Source organism: Sorex fumeus, unplaced genomic scaffold (assembly GCF_029834395.1).
Source record: "Sorex fumeus unplaced genomic scaffold, SorFum_2.1 ptg000033l, whole genome shotgun sequence".
Lineage (NCBI taxonomy): Eukaryota > Metazoa > Chordata > Mammalia > Eulipotyphla > Soricidae > Sorex > Sorex fumeus.
The window spans coordinates 16,902,973-16,925,085 of record NW_026606090.1 but is presented as its reverse complement, the minus strand read 5'-3'; the positions used below and the strand labels follow the sequence as shown (position 1 = coordinate 16,925,085).

The following is a 22,113-nucleotide window of genomic DNA, read 5'->3' as shown; positions in this document are numbered from 1 at the left end:
TCTCTGTTTAAATCTTAATAAAGTTGAGTTTCATCAGTACTTTATGTCTAGAGTATTTTGTTACTAGAACTATTTTAGGTTATGCCATGCATATTTTAGTAGAAGCAATAAGAAGTATACTAAGGATGCTCTTTCTGCTTCTTTATTGGGAAAACTAAAACCAGGAGTATACTTAGGTTCTCTGGCCACTTGTGCAGCACAGAGGATGTTATTACCACTAGAGTAGCTTAAGGTTGTGAGGACAGAGGTTCATTGAATTTACTGCCATCGTTTTTAGTGCTTTTTCACATTTGGTTGATTTTTTCAGGCTCAATAGTTCAGAAGTGAAATAGGGAGTAGGGGTCCTAGACATCTTTTTTTTTTTTTTTTTTTTTTTGCTTTTTAGGTCACACCCGGTGATGCTCAGGGATAACTCCTGGCTCTGCACTCAGGAATTACTCCTGGCGGTGCTTGGGGGGACCATATGGGATGCTGGGGATTGAACTCCGGTCGGCCTTGTGCAAGGCAAATGCCCTACCCGCTATACTATCACTCAGGCCTTGGTTCTAGGCATCCTAATTATAGTAGAGATTGGTAAAAGTCATAGACCCTGTCTGTTACCCCTGAACTATAGTGATTTCCTTCCAGCATATCCTCATTCCCAGGAAGAGATTTACACTTTTACACTTTTTTCTGATCACTGACCTCAAGTATGTGTTAATGCTCTGTCCCCTCTGTGTCATTGTTAATATTTCCCTCCTGGCGTGGTGGTGGTAGTTTATAGCAGTTGTACTCTCTTCTTTAGTCAGTAGGTGGAGACGTAGTGTCAGCAATGAGATTTTCTTTTTGTTTTGTTTTGTTTTTTGCTTTTTGGGTCACACCTGGCGATGCACAGGGGTTACTCCTGGCTCTGCACTCAGGAATCACTCCTGGCGGTGCTCAGGGGACCATAGGGGATGCTGGGAATTGAACCCAGGTCAGCCGCGTGCAAGGCAAACGCCCTACCCGCTGTACTATCTCTCCAGCCAGAGATTGTTTTTTTTAATTCCCTTTTTTATTTGTTTTTACTTTTTAGTTTTTTGGTCTGTGGTGCTAGGCTTTCCTCCTGATTCTCACTCAGAACTCACTCTGTGGTGTCGGGGGTTGAGCCCAGGTCAGCCACATCAAGGCTAGTGCCGTCCCTGTTGTAGTATCTCTCTAGTCCCTAATTGTCCTTAATTCTTAGACCTTTTAAATGGGGAACTCAGTTTAAAACTATTAAACTTTCCCCAAGATTCCAAGTATTGAAGAATATATGAGTCTTTGACTTTTAAAATTAAACAGGAACCAAAAATTCACTGTATTTTTGGACCAGACGTCAGCTCTAGCTCTGCCGGACAACCACACCAAGCGCTTATATTTATTCAAGTGAGTGGCACAGTTACCTGAGGCTGTGCTTGTTCTTAGGTCAGCATCTGTTTGTTTTATTAATCATTTAGGAAGCGTGGGAAATTTAACTTCTTAATTTAATTTCTTTTATACTCATTTTCTTCCCCTAGCAAGTTCCAGAATTTTTCCCTGAATGCTGAACCCACATTGGGTCTGACTAATTTATTTGAATTCAGATGAATCTGTCTGGCAGGGCTAGGACTTAGCTCTATAGCTTAGTCATTTGGGCTCTTCTGAGCAACTGTCTTCGAGAAGTCTGTGGTTTCCACGGCTTCCCTCAGAGGAATGCTGAGGCCTCTTTACTTTACTTTTTCTTCCCAGGAGGCCCTGCTACCTCAATTCATTTCATTAACCCAATTTGAATGAAAAGCCTGTCGTGTAAGGGGGAGAAGAATAAAACAACAGGATTCCTGCCTATGAACCCATAGCTGGGGTTCTAGCTTATTGTCTATAGCCATCCAGCTCCCCCCACCCACCCCTACTCCCCTCACCCCCTTACAATGGCAGAAATGCAGGTCTATCTAATTTAAGATCTACCGCTATCAATGGCAGAAATGCAGGTCTATCTAACTTACGATCCTTCCCACCCACACTGCTCCCATCCAAGTCTTTCTCTTTCTCTTGTGTTGAAACTACTTGGTGACAGGTCTGGACTTCACCCAGTACAGACCCTGGAACAGAGACAAGTAAAGTGAAGAAACAGGAGAAGTTTGTTGCTCCCGGGCTGACCCCACTGACCTCTAATGAGGTTGGAGGATAGCACCACACCCTGGGGAAAGCAAAGCAGGGGAATGGGAACAAAGAGCAGAGGGAGCCCTGAGCTTGGTCTAGCAGGCTGTGATCTGTAGGGGCTGTGAGGAAGCACGGAATGGTGGCTGCCCAGCACCAGAGGGCACAGGGTGATCTTTGATTCCAGGAATGTCACTATCTCATCAGCAAGCCATTTGGTCCTGAGCAAACTTTACACTGTTTAATCGAAGAACCTCTAAACTCTAGCAATTCTGACCTCTCAAGAGATAGAAACAACTATGATCGTTCCCCTAAAAAATTCAATATACAGCCAACAGTAAGCCTTGCCATAGATTTATTCTAAGATCTGATTCTAAGAAATATATTTTTTTAATAAAGCCCTGGCACTGGAGCAGTAATACAGCGGGCAGGGTGCTTGCTTTGCGTGTTCAACCCAGGTTTGATCCCCGGCCCCCCATAGTGTCCCTGAGCCTGTCTAGAGTGATCCTTGAGCTCAAAACCAAGAGTAAGCCTGGGGGTGCTCCCAATCCCAAAAAAGTGGCCCAGGAGTAGGAGGAATACAAGTTGTGTTTCTGTAGTGCCTACAGTCTAAGAGAAGCTTTACTTATTTTTTGTTTGTTTTGGCCACATCCAGAGTACCAGGTACTACCTATGATTGGGTGCTCAAGGAACCATGAGGCGCCAGGGATCAAACCTGAGGGATCACGGTTAAGGGATCAAACTCGACATGCAAAGTGAATGCTCTAACCCTTTGAACATCTCCTTGGCCTAGAAAGTATTTTTAATTCCATGTATGGACCGGCCTAGACATTAATTTCTAATGAACAGCTAAAGCAAAATAATGGAACTAGCCAAATACTAGCTCCAAGTCTGAACCAATAATTGAGATATTCTTTGTTACCAAAGTCATGTATAGATTCTATGCTCTCTCTTCTGTGTGCTAGAGAGACCCCCATGGGGCGTGGGGGGGTACATCTCCCACCAACCACTACGTGGTTAATTTCTAAAGCATGCTTAGTTCATAACTCCCTTATACATGGGGCCAGAGTGATCATATAGCAGCTGACCTGGCTTTGCTCCTGGGCATCACATATGATCCCTGGAGCCCCGCCAGGAGTGAGCACTAGCGTCACTGGGGGTGGCACTAAAACCAAATAGAAAATATGACTCCCTTACACAAAAACCTCAGTCACTACACATTGCCTAGAGAATCAAGTCCAAACTCAGCTTGCCATTCAAATTTCCCATTCTAAATACCAACTTTCTACTTCATGAATTTCACTTCAGATAAGATATAGTCAATTCTTTCCTATACTCCCACTGTTTGCTGTTTTGTCTGCCAGGTGTTTTTATTTTCACGCAGTGCTATTCCTGGCTATAAGATATGCCTTTCGGCAGCTCAGATAAAGATTGTTATTCGTCGATTGCCTCGAGCAGGCCCCAGTAACGTCTCTTTCATCCTAGCCCTGAGATTATATTCAAGGCTCTTTAGGAGAATGAGACCCATCATTGTTACTGGTATTTGGCATATTTGGTACGCCACGGGGAGTTTGCCAGACTCTGCCCTGTGGGCAGGCTACATTCGATAGCCTGCAAGTTTGTCCAAAGTAGGAATAAGACAATAAGATGTCATAAAAAAAAGTTCTGTTAGGTTCCGGGATCTGGATTTTATAGTCTCTGAGTCTTGGCCGCTGATGGGATTACACGGCGCCAGGGGGCCAGGTGGTGGGTGTGACCCCCGCCTACTGGAATTTGGAGGATCTGGGTGGAAGATGCTCGACTCCAATTCGAGTAGGCTTGGAGGTCTCGGCCCCGGAACCCGCGTGGCTTTGTCCCTCTGCCAGTACCTTCATGTGTGCGGAGAGTGGTCTCAGCATGGTGGTGGCTGGTCCTGGAGGTCTTCGGCTGCCGTAGCCCTGGTCGGGGCGGGGAGGAAAGCTCAACCCGCTCCCCTCCAAGGGACTCCGGGAAGGAACACCCAGGCGCGGGGGCAGAGACCCGAAAGATGGTGAACTATGCCTGGGCAGGGCGAAGCCAGAGGAAACTCTGGTGGAGGTCCGTAGCGGTCCTGACGTGCAAATCGGTCGTCCGACCTGGGTATAGGGGCGAAAGACTAATCGAACCATCTAGTAGCTGGTTCCCTCCGAAGTTTCCCTCAGGATAGCTGGCGCTCTCGCACGACCACCCACGCAGTTTTATCCGGTAAAGCGAATGATTAGAGGTCTTGGGGCCGAAACGATCTCTCAGATAAAGAAGGGAACACCAAATAAAGGGTGTTTGGAGGATCCTCCCAGGAGGGGAGATGCATGTCGAAAGTAGGCTATGGACTGAACATGTTTGCCACTCAATGCCTCTTTTGCAGACCACAACACCCAAAAGGAGAGGGAGAACACAGGGGATTGCCCTGCCACAGAGGCTGGGGGGGATGGGGGATGGGGGTGGGGGGGATATTATCCATGGTGGTGGAAAATGGGCACTGGTGGAGGGATGGGTATCTGATCATTGTATAATCAAACCCAAGCACAAAAAAATTGTAAATCTACAACTGTACCTCATGGTGTTTCACTAATAAAAAAAAATTAAAAAAAAAAAGATATGCCTTTCCTTGAGTACCGGGTCAAGCCCCCCCCACCCCCCACCCCACCACCAAAGCCTGGACAGCCACACTCACAGCCCACAGCTGCCGCGGTGCCTGCAGCCAGACTCCACCACCTCGTGACAGCTCTGCAGAGATGTCAAACTGAAAATTCCAAGGACACTGCTTTGTTTTGGCTAAGAACTCTGGGCCTTCTTGAGTGATGGTGGTGACCTCCCCCCAACCCCCCATACTTCTGGAAGCCCCCGGCAGCCACACCCACATTCCACCACCACCACCACCATGTAAGCTCATTGCTCAGTTAACTACTCTGAATTTTCTGGAGCATGGTCAGGTGACATCTTCAACTCTACAATAGTAACATCCCAGTGGAACACCAGATTGGATGGGAATAAGAATGATAAATAAAAACATTAACACAGAAGGTTCAACTCGCAACAGCAGCTTAGACAAGGACTTAATGTCCTCATGGTGAGATAAAACAATTTTTACTAATTTTCTTTTACTGAAGTCACAATCACGATCATCCTGTTGTTCGTCCATTTCCTCGAGCAGGCACCAGTAATGTCTCCTTCTTCCTAGCCCTGAGATTTTAAAAGAGTTATTTCAATGCTCTTTCAGGATTAGGAGAATGAAACTCATCATTGTATTTGGCATATTGAATACGACACAAGAAGTCTGCCAGACTCTGCCATGCGGGCAGGATACTTTTGGTAGCCTGCCAGGTTCTCCAAAGGGAAAATAAGACACGCAAATTTACTGAAGTATTTTTTGGTAATTCCATTAGTCATTTAGTGATAACAAGCAGTCACTGTCACTGTCCTCCCATTGTTCATCGATTTGCTCAAGTGGGCCCAGTAACATCTCCATTATGAGACTTCTTGTTACTGTGTTTGGCATATCGAATACATCACGAGGAGCTTGCCAGGCTTTGCCGTGCGGGCGAGATACTCTTGGTAGCTTGCCGGGCTCTCCGAGAGGGGCAGAGAGGAGTTGAACCTGGGCCGTCCGGGTCGGCTGCATGCAAGGCAAACGCCCTACCGCTGTGCTATTGCTCCAGCCAATAACAAGCAATAAAGAATAAATGATTTGGGGCCTGCTCTGGGGCAGGCTTTTGGGGTGGTTGGGAAAATGGGGCCAATAGTGGAAGGAGGGTCACAGTGGTGGTGGGATTGGGGTTAGAATATCGAATGCCTAAAACAAATGCATCATGAACAACTCTGTAAACCAAATAAAGTGGGGAAAAAATATGCCTTTCCCCAACCTCTCTCCAATCCAAATTTTAGCTGTTTTTTTTTTCAAACTTTACTATTCATTTTTTTCTTTAAAATGGGCTGGAGCGATAGCACAGCGGGTAGGGCGTTCGCCTTACAAGCAGCCAACATGGCCGACCCGAGTTCGATTCCTCCGCCCCACTCGGAGAGCCTGGCAAGCTACCGAGAGTATTCGATATGCCAAACACAGTAACAACAAAGTCTCCAATGGAGATGTTACTGGGCCCGCTCGAGCAAATCGACGATCAACGGGAGGGCCTTTACCTTTTTTTACCTTTACCTTTTTTCTTTAAGATTCCCTGATCTTTCCTCCAACAAAACTTCAGTTAGTTTCCCTCAGCTATTTTGTACTCCATCTCTGGCTTACCCCGTTATTTCTTGAAATACCTTTTTTTTTTTTTGGTCAAGCCAAGAACCCGTTTCTTCTCTTTTTTTACTGTCCACAGACCTAGCATTGTGTTCTATATGCAGTACATAGTTCATATAGATTGAATGAATGAAAGGAAGCATTTCAGGAGATATTTCAAATGATTTTTTATTTTTTCACCAAATTGAATAACATGAGTAAATAAGCTGTGGGATTCTGCAAGGGTAACAAAATGTTTCCACTCTGATGGGAAGTGTGTGAAAATATATTTAAATTTATTATTCCAGTACAGTATAATACAGGATTGTGACCACAGAAAGTAAAAACTAAAATGTTTTAAACAAATAGGCTAAACCATTTCTATCATTCTATTGTTAAAATGCTATAATTTTATTCTACTAAGGTTTATAAAGAAGATTTACACTGAACACAATAGAAATTCCTTTTAAGTGCTGGAGAGAAAGCAAAAGTCAACTAATTGATTTGAAGGGTGATTTTGAGGAACTTAAGCTGGCCCGCCAGCCCATCCCTTACCAGGAGGCCCTACTTGACTTCCTTATGACTATAACTAGGCATTTTATTTCAAATACAATCTTATATTTAAAGATCCAGTCATTTCTTACTATCCAGACATGCGTGTTAGTTTGGGGTTCCTACTTCCAAAGCTGCTCACATGAACAGATTAGGAGCTCAGGCTCATCTGAAACTTCGCTAGACAGTAATGGTCCCAAGGGGATTAACTGGCCCTGTCCTAAATTCAGACCTTGTCCACTGAAAACTTCTAAAATGGGCAATGCCCATGAAGACATGACCTCTCTTCTCTTCCAAGAGTTCCACCCCAACTGGTACTGGATGATAGAGAAATCTGTATGAAGAAGCACATTGCCTTGGTGTGTCTTGGAGGAAAAACAGGCAGGGTCTCCCATTATTTCAGGGAACTGGGTATTTCTGTCATGGCCGCATATTGTTTTGAATCCAATCTAGGTAATTAGCAACTTTGGTGTATACTCCTGGGACATCTTTCTGCCCACAACCAAGGCCCCAGCTGATGATACCAATCAGGGTCATGCGGTTGTTGTTCATACACACCAGAGGGCCTCCTGAATCACCCTGTAAAAGAGAAAACAAAATGTTTTGGTTTTGGGGTCATTCCTAACTGTGCTAAGGGGCCACTCCTGGCTAAGCTCAAAGAATTGAACCCAGTCAGCCAAAAGCAAGACAAATGCCTTACCCACAGTACATTCTCTCTGGCCCCCAAACAGGTAATTGTCAAGGGAAAAAAATGTAAACTACTTGGGGAAGGTGGATGTAAACATTTGTAGTGTTCATATTGTACTCATCAAACTACATGACTTAGAGAGAGAAATTATTCTAAGTAAAATAAATTTATTTGGAAAGTAAGGGAAGGGAAAAAGAGACAATACTCAAGAGAGAACTCATGCTTCTCCAGAGTGGAAAAAAGCAAAGTACCTATCTCAGGCAGATTGGGGAATGTGCCCTCCACAGAGTATACACATCTCAGGTAGAGATGTGGGCACATGCACACAAGGTGAAAGAAAGGAATGCATATCAGGCAGAGATGCATGCGAGTTTCCAGAGAGGGAAATTTCCATCTACATCTATTTGGGGGGGGGGGGCACATCTGGGCTCAGGGATCACTCCTGGCAGTGCTCAGAATTATATTATGGTTCCTGGGATTGAACAGGGTTAGCCTAGTACAAGACAAGCTCCATCTCTCCTATCCCTTATCTCAATAATCTTGACTCTGTGGATAGTAAATCTAATTGAACTCGTGTCGGCCATATTGGCCACTTGCAAGGCAAACGCCTTACCCGCTGTGCTATCGCGCCAGCAGTAAATCTAATAATCTCTAACAATCTGATAAAGATATTATTAGAAAGTAGAATGGAAAGAATTGCTCAAACACTTCAGCTTTGACCATCTTTAATTAGCTGTGTAGCTTCAGGCTAGCTGTGCTTTAGTTTTCTTTGATGTTGACAGGAAAGTCTATATTGCTTGGTAGGTTAAAGAGATGAATTTGGAGAAAGCAGGAGAAACACCATGAACAAAGGATGTGAGATAGTAAAAATCTGGGGGCTTGTTAAAAATCTGGATATTGTCTTCTTGACTCCAAATAATTTTTTGCTGTATTTTTTAATACAATGGAGTCTTTCGGCAGATAGCAGTTTCAGTTTGCATATGGTCTTTTTATGATTGTTGGCTTAAGTGTTACAGCTGAAGTCTCTAAAGAAGCCATTCAAGAAGAGATCAAAGGTTGTCAAGGGTCCCAGGGGAATGGGCGGAGTATGCTGACACCTAAGGAAAAAGCCTGTGCAAGAGCCGGAGCAGCCTCCTGCCTTTCTCTACTTTCTAGCTCCTCTCTGAGGGCAGCCTGGCACAAGGGGGCACAGGAATACCCAAACACTAAGGGTTCAGAGATATCCTGGGGCAAATGCTGCAGGCCAGCCTGTCCCAAACCTCAGTTTCTTAACATCATAAAATAGAATCCTAATAAGGTCAACACAAAGATCCTGAAAGAGTTTGCTTTCTAACGAGTTGGGGTCTTTTTTCATACACAAAAATGAACTTTGTTTACAACTAACCAATTTAATTCTTAGAGTTTTAAACATTTTTGTTTAAGATGAAGTTAATGTTTATGGTTTGGATGTACACAGTGATCACATCTCACCACAATCCAAGTGCCCAAGACCCACCAATGTCCTTAAATTACTTCCAGTCCAGTTCACCAGGTCCCTCCAACCCTTCACCTTGCTTGGTATTCTTAGTTCTATAAGGTAGGACCAATAGATTGTTTACATGTGATACTATGTATGACTTTGCTTTGTTTTTCTGTATGCCACAAATGTGTAAGATCTCCCAGTTATTTGTCCTCCCTCTGACATTTAACACGGTACCCTACAGTTCCATCTGAGTAGTGGTGAAATGCAAGATTTCATCTTATCTTATAACTACAGAGCTGTTTGAAATGTTTTTCCCCCAAATTGTCTATATCCTACATAGGTGCCTATTTCTGCCCCACACCCCTTCTGAAAATCAAACTCCAATTCATAGTCAAGAATTTCTCATAGGTCTGGAATACTACACAGCTGTCAGAAAGAATGAAGTCATAAAATTTGTATATAAAGGGATCAACATGGAGAGTATCATGTTAAGTGAAATGAGTCAGAAAGAGAGGGACAAGGGGCTGGAGCGATAGCACAGCAGGTAGGGCGTTTGCCTTGCACACGGCTGACCCGGGTTGGATTCCCAGCATCTGTATGGTTCCCTAAGCACTGCCAGGAGTAATTCCTGAGTGCATAAGCCAGGAGTAACCCCCGTGCGTCGCCAAGTGTGACCCAAAAAAAGAAAAAAAGAGAGAGGGACAGACATAGAATGATTGCACTCATTATGGGAGACTTACACCCAAAAATAGTAGAGATGAGTACCAAGAGGATTGCTTTTGAATTGAGGCCTGGAAGCCAGCCTCAATGATGGGGGGAAAGGCAGCTCAGATAGATAAAGGACCACCAAGTAAAGGATGCTTGGAGGCCCACTCAGGATGAGAGATACGTGCTGAAAGTAGACTATAGACTGAACATGATGGCCACTCAATACCTCTATTGCAAACCACAACTCCCAAAAGGAGAGAGAGAGAGAGAGCAAAAGGGAATGCTCTGCCACAGAGGTGGGGTGGGGTGAGGGAGACTGGGTGGGGGTAGTGGGAGGGATACTGGGAACATTTTAGTGGCGGAGAATGAGCACTGGTGGAGGGATGGGTACTTGATCACTGTATGTCTGAAATGTAAGCACAAAATTTTGTAAATCTGTAACACTGTACCTCATGGTGATTCATTAAAAAATTAAAAAATAAAGAATTTCTCATAGGTCTAGGGTCTAGGGTGTGGCTCAGCACTTGCCCAGCATGTCTGAGATTCTCCAGCATCATCAAATATCAATATATATATATATATATATATATATATATTTGTTTGGGGTTAAAGATGTGATGCTCAAAGGTTACTCTGGCTCTGCAGTCAGAATTACTCTTGCAGAGCTCAGGGACCATATGGAATGTGGGAGATGGAACTTGGGTCAGCCACAATCATGCTAAGTGCCTTCTGCTGTCCTATATATCCAGTCCCTCCCACCTCAACCCAGTTTTTTAAAATTTGTGTCACTTTATCATTTTGAGTATAAATCTGGGTTTACAAGAAATCCTGTACCAGCTAGAGTTTCCTGTGTTGACGCTGCGGAAACTTCCTGCAGTTTACTTTTAAGTTTGAGTCACTTTGATCTTTCTCCAACATCTTTATTCCTTGAGGCCCTCACCTATTCCCTGTGCTTCACTGAGATGAGGTCGCTCCATTCTAGGTATGGTTTCCTCCCTGTGTAAGCCTCTCGTGCCCACAGGCCCCGTCTCTGCTCGCATTTGGAAGGAAGCTCCAGCTTACCTTGCAGGCGTCATGCAGGTTAACATGGTTTCCATAACTCCGTGTGTCCCCGGCACAAAGCATGTTGTTTGTTACAGTTTTGTTAGACAAATACTGTGACGAACATAGGCTGGCAGGATACAGCCTGACATGGCCCTCCTTCAGACGCTCAGAATAGAAAGGAGAAGCTGAAATAAAAACAAGAAATGTATTGGTTTCAGAAAAAATTCTTTGTAAATAAAAGGAAGGAGAAATTCAAATTTCTTAATACCTGATATTTTTCGAGATTTGACACATACTAAGTGGGCGCCTGTGGAACTGCTGGTTATTGTATTTATTGGGCTTACCCTAGAACTTTTCACTTGTAGCACCATTAACATTTTGGACCAGCTGTGGGGAAGGGTGATTGTCCCACGCATTGTAACTAGCAGCATCCCTGGCCTTCCACTCACTCCATGCCAGCACACATCTCTTTCAGGTGTTGGAACAATCAAGTCTCTCCTCAGGGTCAAATTTGCTCCACTGAGCACCACCAGTTTAACCTAATATCTTATTTAATACTTAAAACTATCTATCCCCATTTTCCCAGTGACGAAACTGAGGCTTGACAGAGTGTAAGATCAAAATATAGGCCCAGGCCATGCTGCAGGTCTAGGATTGGAACTCTAGAGCTACAGAATCCAAGACCTCATACTCCACTTCTTATCAGAACCTTCATGAAAAGTAAGCTCTGCAAAGCGTTTGTGCTATTCCCTCCCTCCCTCCCTCCCTCCCTCCCTCCCTCTGTTCCTCCCGCCCTCCCTCCCTTCCTTCCTTACCTCCCTCCCTCCCTCCCTCCCTTCCTTTCCTTCCTCCTTTCCTCCCTCCTTCCTTTCCTCCCTTCTTTTCTCCTTCCCTCCCTCCTTCCTTCCCTTCCTTCCTTCCTTCCTTCCTTCCTTCCTTCCTTCCTTCCTCCTTCCCTCCTTCCTTCCCTTCCTTCCTTCCTTCCTTCCTTCCTTCCTTCCTTCCTTCCTTTTCTCCCTCCTTTCCTCCTTCCCTCCTTCCTCCCTTCCCCCTTCCCTTCCTACCTTCCCTATTCTTTTTACTGAGCCACCATGAGATACACAGTTACAAAGTTGTTCATGATTGGGTTTCAGTCATACAAGGTGCCAACACCCAAACCCTCACCAGTGTACATTTCCCACCACCAATGTCCCCAGTTTTCCCCCCTTCCACCCCGTACCCCCAGACTATTTCTATGGCAGGCTCTTTCCCTCCCTCTCCCTCTCCTTCTCCCTCTCCCTCCCCCCTTCTAGGCACTGTGGTTTGCAATACTGTTACTGAAAGGTTATCATGCATATCACTTTGCCTCTTTTCGACATCCAGTTCTTGAGCAGAGTGATCATTTCCAATTATTGTCATAATGATCCTATCTCTGTCCTAACTTCCCTCTCCCCAAACTGGGGGCAAGCTTCCTCCCATGGGCCAGCCCTCCCATGGACCACCCGTTTTTCTGCTGTCTTTGGGTATAATTCTCATACTATTATTTTTATATCCCGCAAATGAGTGTGATCATTCAATGTATGACCACTGTTTGCATCTGGTCAACCACTGCGTCCCCTGCTGTTCTGCAGGCAGCCAGGATGGGTCCTGACTTCCTTCCACTTACACTCCTCGTGCTTCCCGTAGCCTGAGATCTCACACTCCGTCCAGTCGGGAAGCTGCAGGCCGGCCTCAAGACAAACGGGGCGCACTGAGTCGCTTTCCTGGGCGCATAAGGGCGACTCTGATTTCAGCTGAAGCAGTGCTGGGAAGAGAGGGAGGAGCATGAGCAGGGAGAGCTGCTCCTGAGTGAGGGAGGGTGGGGGTGTGGAGAGGGGAGGTGCAGGCACACATCCCACCTTGAAGCTGGTCCAGGAAGGACGGCATCTTACCAATGTCGTTGTCGTAAGTGTCATCATCAAATTCCTCATGGGCCAAGTATTTCTTCACTTCAAACGTTTGCTCCTCCTCTCCAGGAATCACGCGGTAGGTTCTGCCCAAGACCACCTTAAGGTTCTGGGGAAGAATCCTAAAGAAATCATCATCTTAGAATGCCTCTCGCAGCGAGTTTTCCCCTCCTGGCCGGTGTAAGCATTGGGGTGGGGGGGCCTGAGCCCTGGTTCCCTGAGTCCTCACCTCTCCTGGAAGCAGTGGGCCACTGACAGAACCCAGCAGGAGCTGATGAGCACGCCCCCACACAGGAACCTCTCTCCCGGCGACCTCCTGTTCTTGGCGAAGATTGCAGCCTGCCACGGGTGCGAGGTGATGTCTGTGAAGACTCCCCCTTTAATGTGGACCGGAGGCTGCTGCTGAGAGCGTCTCACTCCACAGGAGGCTGGGAGAAGAAGGTGGTCAGACCCATGCCCCAACGGCGCCCCTGGATCACCCATCAAGGTTTCTTCCCTTGGGACCTCAAGTTCCTACAGGCTTATGGCACTTTACAGGCTGGTACAGAGGAACCTGAACATCTCTGGGAATGAAAACCACAGTGTTGGCTGGTTGAGTATGAAGCACAGACCAATTATACATACTAATATATACACGTTAGGCATATGCTCAAGGTGGATACAGGATGCATGTACAGCTTAACCGTTCTTACACAACATCAGGATAAGGAGAAACCTTTCCCCAACTTCATAACAACCCCGGGATTAGGACCAAGATTGGTTTGACTTCTTTCTATGATGTTTCATTACCTCGAGTTGTTTTTCCGGCCACCTTCCTGGCTTAGGAAGTAGTAAAGCATCGCAAGGTACCTGGGGGATGAGCTCCCTGCTCCTTGGCCAGCTCCCCTACCTGACCACCTTTCAGGCCCTCCCTAAAATAGCACCTTGCAAAACTGCTGGTTGTTGCCTGGTGTTTTTGTTTGGAGGCTCAAAGGACCATGTGGCACAGGGGATCCATGTGGGATCTCCTGTACACACACACACACACACACACACACACACACACAAAAGCTGCTGAGCTATTATTCTGGTCCCACAAGCTATTTTAAGTGGATTGTTTGGTTTCTTTTTTTTTTTTTTTTTTGCTTTTTTTGGGGGGTCACACCCAGCGATGCACAGGGGTTACTCCTGACTCTGCACTCAGGAATTACTCCCTGACGGTGCTCAGGGGACCATATGGGATACTGGGAATCCAACCCCGGTCAGTCGCATGCAAGGTAAATGCCCTACCTGCTGTACTATCCAGCCTACAGTCACAACTTCCAACCAAGGCCATGGATACTATCTGTGAGTTGACTCCTGTTAGGCTGGGGTGTGGAGAAAGCTTCTTGGAGAAGCGAGAGCCATATTACATCAGGCAGGGCACTGGCTTTGCTGCAGCCAACCTGTGTTTGTTTACCAGCACCCCAGGTAGTCCCCTGAGCTCTACCAGGAGTAGGCTGACCCGAGTTTGATTCCCAGCATCCCATATGGTCCCCCAGCACCACCAGGAGTAATTCCTGAGTACAGAGCCAGGAGTAACCCTGTGCATCACCTGGTGTTACCCAAAAAGCTAAAAAAAAAAACCAAAAAAGCTGTGATAGCTGGTATCTGAATTTCCCATTTAAACTCTGTGTTCCTTGAGGAACACCCTATGTATGCATAGGAACTGAGTAATTATAATCCATCCTCAAATCCCATACTAGTTCACCAAAATGTGATCATTTGAAGTGTGTCTCCAACCCCTATCACTAGTCCAGTTCCTGTGAGAAAGGTTCAGTAAGGCCCTCACAGGTGGTCATTGGGTTCTTGGAAACCTGAAGCTCCTTATGTAGAATAACATCACTCAAAAGAAGACCCTTGAATATTAATGTTTTGTTCAGCAATGACCAATGTGTGTTCCTTCTTCTCATCAATGATAAGTACAATTACATTGAACAAAACAAAGTGATCTGAGGATCTACTCTACAAGCCTTAGACTCAGACATGGTGTTACAGATGGGGGTTCTGGTAATGTGAATTGGGAACAAAATACTACCTGGAACTTAACCCAGACCAAAGACATGAAGGCTCTGGAAACACAGGACCTGAGCAGCCTGGAAAGCCAGAGCAAGGGTGGCACCAGGAAAGAGGCTCTCCCACTGCAGAGACAAAGGCTACTTAAACTTGAGGATGGACCCCAGGAGTTCAGAGCCTTCCCCATGAAAAGCCTGATTCATTCTTACTTGTGTGAAGAATTCTAGATTGAGGCAATTATGGAAAATGTCTCTATATAACCCCATCCCAAAATGCCTGGGTGCTCTCTCCGCTCTAGAAAAGCCCTCACTCTCAAGCACAAAACTTTTCCCCTCACTTCTCAAACTTGTCTTACTTCACTATTCATCTTCCTAAAATCCTTTTCTGTTGGGGGAAGCAACGTCCATGGGGCCCTGGAGAGAGTAAGCACTGACTTTCCTCCCCTGCAAAGTGCCCTCCCTCACTCCAGCCTGGGCTCCTGGCTCTGAGATCGGGTGATAGGGGCAGTTTCCCACGCTGGGCAGAACAGTGTGACTCCAGGGAAGTCTGACAGCTGCTCTAAGGTAAGTACCTCACAGGTGCTCCAGACAAAACTTTTCCAGGCACTTCCCCCTGTGACAGTGGTGAGCAGAGAGCAGACTCCCCTCTTGAGGCTGCCACCTCATTTCTTGACACTTCCCATAAGTCACCTACAATAATGGGATCAAACCTCAGACCTATCACATAGAGCCCAGTGAACCCGGGCAGGCTTTATGGCTGGTAAAACACTAACAATGACGCCCTTTAACTACAGCACACTGACACTGGCACTGCAAACTGTTGATTAACCCACGTGCAGAGTGAGCCGCTGGTAGTACACCCTGGCATCCCTGTGTTATCATCCAGAAAGCTGTAGAGTAAATGGTTCAGAAGGAAAGTCAAGCTTCAGAGAGAGAGAAGGGACAGGGGCAGGCCAGGGGGGTGTGCTTACAGCACCGGGGCACATCACAGTATTCCCAGGTCAGCTTTCTGTCCTTCAGCACATGACACCAAGGCTGGGTATCTCCATCTGGATTTCTAAAGGAAAAGGGAGCAAAAGTTTTCAATCACTTTTTTTTTTAAAAAATTGTTTTTTAGACTATACCTGACTGCATAAAGGGTTGACTCCTGACTGCGCCCTCAGGGGTCACACCCGACGATGCTCAGGGGACCAGATGGAGTGTCAGGAATTGAACCCAGTCAGCTACATGCACAGCAAGTGCCCTACCCTCTGTACTATCCTCCAGCTCCTTCAATAACATTTTAAAATCACATGTTGGGCCCAGGAAGAGTGGGAAGAAGTTCAGTGAACCAAAGGCAAACACAGGGAATGTGTAATGGGGCCCCTGAATGCTAGGTTCAGCTCTGTCCAGCCCCAGCTTGGAAAATAACTGTGACTGTTTTTCTATTAACAGATAACATTCACAGCTCACATCACAGGTTGCTGTGAGGAACTGTGAGCTCTGTGAAGAGACTCTGACATCCTTTGAAACAAGGCACCTGTGATGGGCATCCTGAGTGCTGGGTTGGCCACGGGACAACAACTCTAATGGGTTTCTAGTGGAGAACGTGCATCTTCCTTCCACAATAGGAATCTGACTAGCCAGAGCCAGTTCTGACCAGACAATATCCATGGCTTGTTCCCACCATACTGGGTCTTCTGTAGGCATCAAATCTCCCGTCTCATGCCCTGATCCTTCTATGACCAAAATACCCTCTGCCCGGCACACCCCTCCCACCTCTGCTACACACCGACAGTAATTGTGTTTGCCCAGACCCAGGGCTTGGCTGTTGGCACTCCACGCTGTGTACTTCTTGTCCACCAGAATCCTGGAGTTCCACGGGAGGCAGGAGGCCCCAGTCATTGTTTGGCTATGGGTACCACGGTATGTTACTCCAGTCTGGGAGTAGCAGTCCTCATTGTTTTCTGGAACAAAAGAAATCTCAACCTGACACAAAACTAATTTAGTGCAAAAAAAAAAAAAAATGAACCGGGCTTTGTTAGGAAGCCAGAAGTAAATCTGCAAAGCTTAAATTGAAGGTGGCCAGCCTCTTTGGGAGAAATGATACCTCCCCTCTCCCCCGTTTCTCTCCTGTCAGCCCTTCACATAAAGATGACACAGGGCTTTCACCCGCTGCTGTGTTGCTTGAGAGAGATTCTCAGAACACACAGGCCCGGCAGGAAACTGGGCTCTGCTCATTAGCTATGATTATTCCTGGAGCTGCTTTCAAAGCAATCAGGAAGTCCTTGGGAATGAGGGGCTTTGGTGGTGCAGGTACACCTCAGGATACCCAGCCTCAGATGTGCTCTGCCTGTGCTCTGAGGGTTGTGGAGCTTGGGAAGGGAGTGAGTATGAGCCTTCAAGTGGATGCCTGCTCTTAGCTGCCCCATTTCTCCCTCTCCTCTCCCATCTGGAAGCGGCATGTATACCCTTCTGCCTAGATAGCAGCTTAGAGGTGATTTTTAAGATGATGCCTTAGTGAGTCCCAATTTAGACCAGTTCCTGTAGGACGGGTATAGAGTCCACAGTTGCACAGGTATATGAGCCTGAATGCATGTGAATTTTATCTGTATAACTTAGTATTTTAAAACATATCTTCCTTACTATTGTGATAACAAAATTATTTGCAAGAGTCACCAAGTTCATCATAGTTTTCTATAGATTTTTCTAGATATGGAAAAGTTTAAGAGAGGAGGATAAAAATCAGTATTTATTCAAAAAATGACTAGAAATGACTGGTCCAGTCTCATCTTCTAGAAACGTTGGAAATAGGGAAGTAAAGAGTTCAACTAAAGGCTGGGTAAGGAATTTCACTTTTGTTTGTTTGTTTTTTGGGCCACACTTGGCAGTGCTCATGGCTTACTCCTGGCTCTGTGCTCAGGAATCACTCCTAGTGGGACCCACGGAACATAAGGACTGCCAGAGATGAAACACAGGGTGATGGCATTCAAGGCAGTTATGCTACTCACTGTACTATCACTCCAATCCCTCATTTTTTTATTTTGATAACCAAAATGCCTATCCGCTACTCCTCCGCCAACTCAGCTGTGGGGAAGTGTGGACCTCATCCTCCTGAACCCTGCCTCCAGAGGCAGCCCAGGGTGTCTCTTCACTCACCTGCAGAGCAGACAGGGATGCTGCAGAACTCGGGAGTGTACGTCCCTTGCTTGAAGACATAGCACCACGGCTTTCTGTCTTTGTCTGGGTTTCTGGAAAAGAAAAAGCAGCAAGGGAGGCTGAGGGATGAAGAGCTAAGCCTCCCCTTTTAGATCCAAGAACTTTGACTTGTCCGCGGAAGATACCCAGTGAGATTTCAGTTGCACAGTGGAAAATTGTAGGTGAAAATATGCCGAGTTGTATTGATCTCTTGATTCAGTATGGTTTAAGAAGAGCGAGGAGAAATTGATAAGCTGACTGTGATAATCAGTTTTATGGGTCAACTCAGCTAGAGCAGCAGGCCCAGCAATCTAACCACATGCTGACTCAGATGTGCGAAGGGATTTGGTGAATGCGTTTCACACCTCCTGGCAGTCACCTTTCATTTCCTTGAAAATGTGAGTGGGTCTCACCCAGTTAGTGAGACCTTAAGAGCATGAGTGGAGGGGGCTGGAGGGATCAGATAGGGATAAAAGCATTTGCCATATGTGTGGTAGATCACGATTCAAAGCCAGGTACCACATAAGGTCCTCTGGGAACGCCCAGGTGTGTTCTCTGAGCAAAGAGGCAGGAGTAAGCCCTGAGCACCATCAGGTGTGGCCCAGAAATGAGAGGGGGAAAAGGCAGAAGCTAAGTAGAAATTCTGCCTCCAAACTGCACCAGCAAGAGGTAGCGCTCCTGACTCAAGGTCCAACCCAGCACCAACACTTATGCGAGTGCAGTCCCACTGGTACCACAATCAACTCTGTGATCTCTAGAGCAAACACCAAGAGTGCAAGCACCACCACACCATGTGCAACCCCCACGGGGGCGACAACAGAGAAAAGGAAGGCACTAAACCCAAAACTAACCTCCAACATCAGCTCTGGTTTGCACTGTGTCTCAACTCCTGCCTGAGCTCCTAGCTTGCTGGTTTGTGTATGAATTTCAGAGTTGCCAGCCCCACCATCCCGTGAGCCAAATCCTTATAATGAGTCTCTATGTCTTTTGGGGAGGTGGAGGGCGAGGATGAGGGCAGGAGCACACCTGGGATTATTCCTGTTCTGTACTCAGGGACCATTCCTAGTGAAGGATCACCGTGGGTGCTGAGGATTGAACCCAGGCGACACAATCAACTCGTCCACCTACTATGTCTATGCCGATGGCTTCTACCTCTCTGATGATGCCTTTCCCCCTCACCTGCAGTAGTTGTGATTCCCCAGACCCAGCTTGATGGCATCCGGCCTCCGCCCGGTGTACCACTTTCCGCTCAGCACACTGCTGTTCCAGTTGATACACTCGGCCCCACTGTCTGCTGTGCTCCATGTGCCCCTGTAGGTGATACCCTTGTCTCTGTAGCACGTGACTCTTGTATCTGAAAGGAATACAAATGACCTCGTACAGGGTGAACCCTGCTTTCACTTGTTTTCCCCGGCATCTCACACCTCCCTCCATCAGTGCCCATCACCACCAAGGCAGGCCTGCTGCCGAGGCCACAGGAGGCCCTTGGCCAACTTATGTTACAACCAGATCCAGACTCACACCAAAATTCTGACCACTGCACCCGACTCCGGCTTCCTATTCCAACCTTGGACGAGCCGTCTCTCTCCCCACCGGCAACCTCCCCTTTACAAATACACACTTCTTGTCCTGACCATTGGCTTTCCAGGTTGGTATTTCCATCCTGCTCTCCTCACACCCATCATCCACCACTCACCTACTTCGCAGTATTTCCCAGCAAATCCGTTAGGGCACTGGCAGACGAAATCCGAGAAATACAGAGGCTGCCAACACGTCCCTCCATTGAAGCACCTGGGTTCACTGCAGCCTGTCACATGTAAATAAGCAAGCAGCTAAAATACTTCAGAGTGACTCTCAAAATCCTGTGAGCTTCAATCTGAGGTGTGCTCATGCATGCCTAACATTAATCTCTCGTCCATGAAAAGTATCTGCTAACACAGCAAATCAGGGGGTAGGCACCGTTATTAATCTGTTGTTACAGACAAGGAAACCATCTCAGCAAGTGCAGGCTCTGCTTCGTGCCCCCGAGTCTTCCTCCCTCTGCTCAACACCTTCTCCTATGCTCAAATAACACGTGCTCGGAAGTGAAGCCTTGAATGAGACTGGGAAGGAGTACATGGCACCGGGCCCTCTGCTCGAACCCCTGCCCTTGCCACTCTGCATTCCTTTTGGTTCTGATTTGGTTTGGGTTTTGCTTTGGAGCTACACCCTATTTGGTGCCTAGAGGCGGCTCCTGGAAATGCTGGGGGACCATCTGCTGCCAGGGATCACACCTCAGAGTCCTCCACCCCAATGTGCACTCCAGTCCTCTGTGTTCTCTCTCCACTCAGCCTTTGTACCTTTGATGGGCACCGAGTGGCACTGAAGCCCGTTCCAGCTGCAGCGACAGTATTCGACCCGGTCGTATCTGATCATGGGGCGCAGCCAGGACTGATGCTGTTGGTAAGTCATCTGTGTCGTCTCATCCCTGCAGACAGCTGTAAGGGAAACCCTCTCACTCATGGCACAGCATCTCATCACCGACCCCCCACTGGCTTTGGGAGGAAATCCCTCGGAAAGCCCATCCTGATTCATTCCTTGCTTTCAGCTAGAAGACAACAAATGCTTCATTTTGTTACCAAGTTTTCCTTTTATTGATTTATTTTATAGGGGTCATATCTTACCTGCTGGCCTCTGGTAAGATAGAATTAGAGCAGGGCTCTGGGATGCTCTGGGACTGAAGCTGGATGTAGAATTTAAGGTAACTCAAGTTATGAGCATTCATTCTCTCTCTCTCTCTCTCTCTCTCTCTCTCTCTCTCTCTCTCTCTTTTCTTTTTTGGAGGGGGTCCACATTTAGAATCTTCGAATGTTTGACTTTAATTCACCTAAAGACTATCCATGTATACAAGCGCCTACTGATTTTGACTCACAAAGTATTATCGCCCTTAAGCAATGCATTTCGAACCCCGTGAAAATGGACATGCTGGGCCATGAAAGTAGCAGAAAACATACAGTTTTCACTTGTACTTTTAGCATGCTAAAATAGCTGAGGTGCTCACATTAAATATTTTTCTGTCTGCAAACCAGAATCTCAACTTAAAAACCTACCACTAAAGAACTGATCTCTGCTCAGAGTAAAGCATGTACTGTTCCTGCCCTGAGGGACAGCGGGGCCAGGCCATCCTTCCAGGGAACTAAGCTACAAGTCCTTTGTGTCACTCTGGGGAAGCTTACACTTCAAAGGGGGCATGGCAAAACCCTCCAGACCCAAAGTGCTAGGAAGGAGAGGAGAGAGCAGGCTCTGGGATGCTCTGGGACTGAAGCTGGATGTAGAATTTAAGGTAACTCAAGTTATGAGCATTCATTCTCTCTCTCTCTCTCTCTCTCTCTCTCTCTCTCTCTCTCTTTCTCTACCTTCCCTAAGCCCTCCCTCCTCCTCCCTCCTTCCCCTCCTTCCCCTCCTCCCTTCTTCTCCTCCTCCCTCCTTTTCTCCTTCCTTCCTTCCTTCCTTCCTTCCTTCCTTTCTTTCTTTCTTTCTTTCTTTCTTTCTTTCTTTCATCCTTTCTGTCTCGATTTCTCTCTTTCTTTCGTTCTTTCTGTTTCTCTTTCTCTTTCTTTCATTCTTTCTTTCTCCCTCTCTTTCTCCCTCTCTCCCTCCCTTCCTCCTTCCTTCTCTCTCTCTCTCTCTTTTTTCTTTTTTGGAGGGGGTCACACCCTATAGTGCTCAGGACTTACTCCTGGCTCTATGGTCAGTGATCGCTCCTGGTGAGCACAGGAGACCATATGGGATGCCATATGGTAGGGTGATTGTTCAATACCCGGGTCTGTGGTGTGGAAGGCAAACACCCTACCTGCTATACTATCTCTCAAACCCCTTTCTTTCTTTTTATTTTACACACCACTGTGTAATTCCATCAACGGCCAAGACTCAGAGACTATAAAAACCAGCTCCCGGAAGAGAACAGTGCAGTCTCCTGCCCCCGAGCCTGGCTGTCCTCGCCGGGGGCCCTTGGAGGGGAGCGGGTCGAGCTTTCCTCCCCACCCTGACCAGGGCTCCGGCAGCCAAAGACCTCCAGGACCAGCCACCACCATGCTGAGACCACTCTCCACACACATGAAGGTGCTGGCAGAGGGACAAAGTCACGCGGATTCTGGGGCTGAGATCTCCAA

The 22,113-nt window shown here is 46.7% G+C and overlaps 1 protein-coding gene across 3 annotated transcripts in view; it reads right to left on the bottom strand.

The window, feature by feature from the left end:
• Window positions 1–6,643: 6,643 nt before the first annotated feature.
• Window positions 6,644–22,113, bottom strand: part of PLAT (plasminogen activator, tissue type) — a 33,216-nt gene continuing 17,746 nt past the window's right edge. For all 3 annotated transcript variants that reach the window (XM_056116912.1, XM_056116913.1, XM_056116914.1), the window contains exons 4-14: window positions 20,302–20,439; window positions 19,659–19,769; window positions 19,142–19,316; window positions 17,924–18,015; window positions 16,557–16,731; window positions 15,757–15,842; window positions 12,982–13,180; window positions 12,738–12,874; window positions 12,473–12,610; window positions 10,846–11,012; window positions 6,644–7,504 (exon numbers count right to left, since the gene is read on the bottom strand). In XM_056116912.1, the coding sequence (XP_055972887.1) occupies window positions 7,346–7,504; window positions 10,846–11,012; window positions 12,473–12,610; window positions 12,738–12,874; window positions 12,982–13,180; window positions 15,757–15,842; window positions 16,557–16,731; window positions 17,924–18,015; window positions 19,142–19,316; window positions 19,659–19,769; window positions 20,302–20,439 (1,577 nt within the window). In that variant the 3' untranslated portion in view covers window positions 6,644–7,345. The remainder of the gene's footprint in view (window positions 7,505–10,845; window positions 11,013–12,472; window positions 12,611–12,737; window positions 12,875–12,981; window positions 13,181–15,756; window positions 15,843–16,556; window positions 16,732–17,923; window positions 18,016–19,141; window positions 19,317–19,658; window positions 19,770–20,301; window positions 20,440–22,113) is intronic.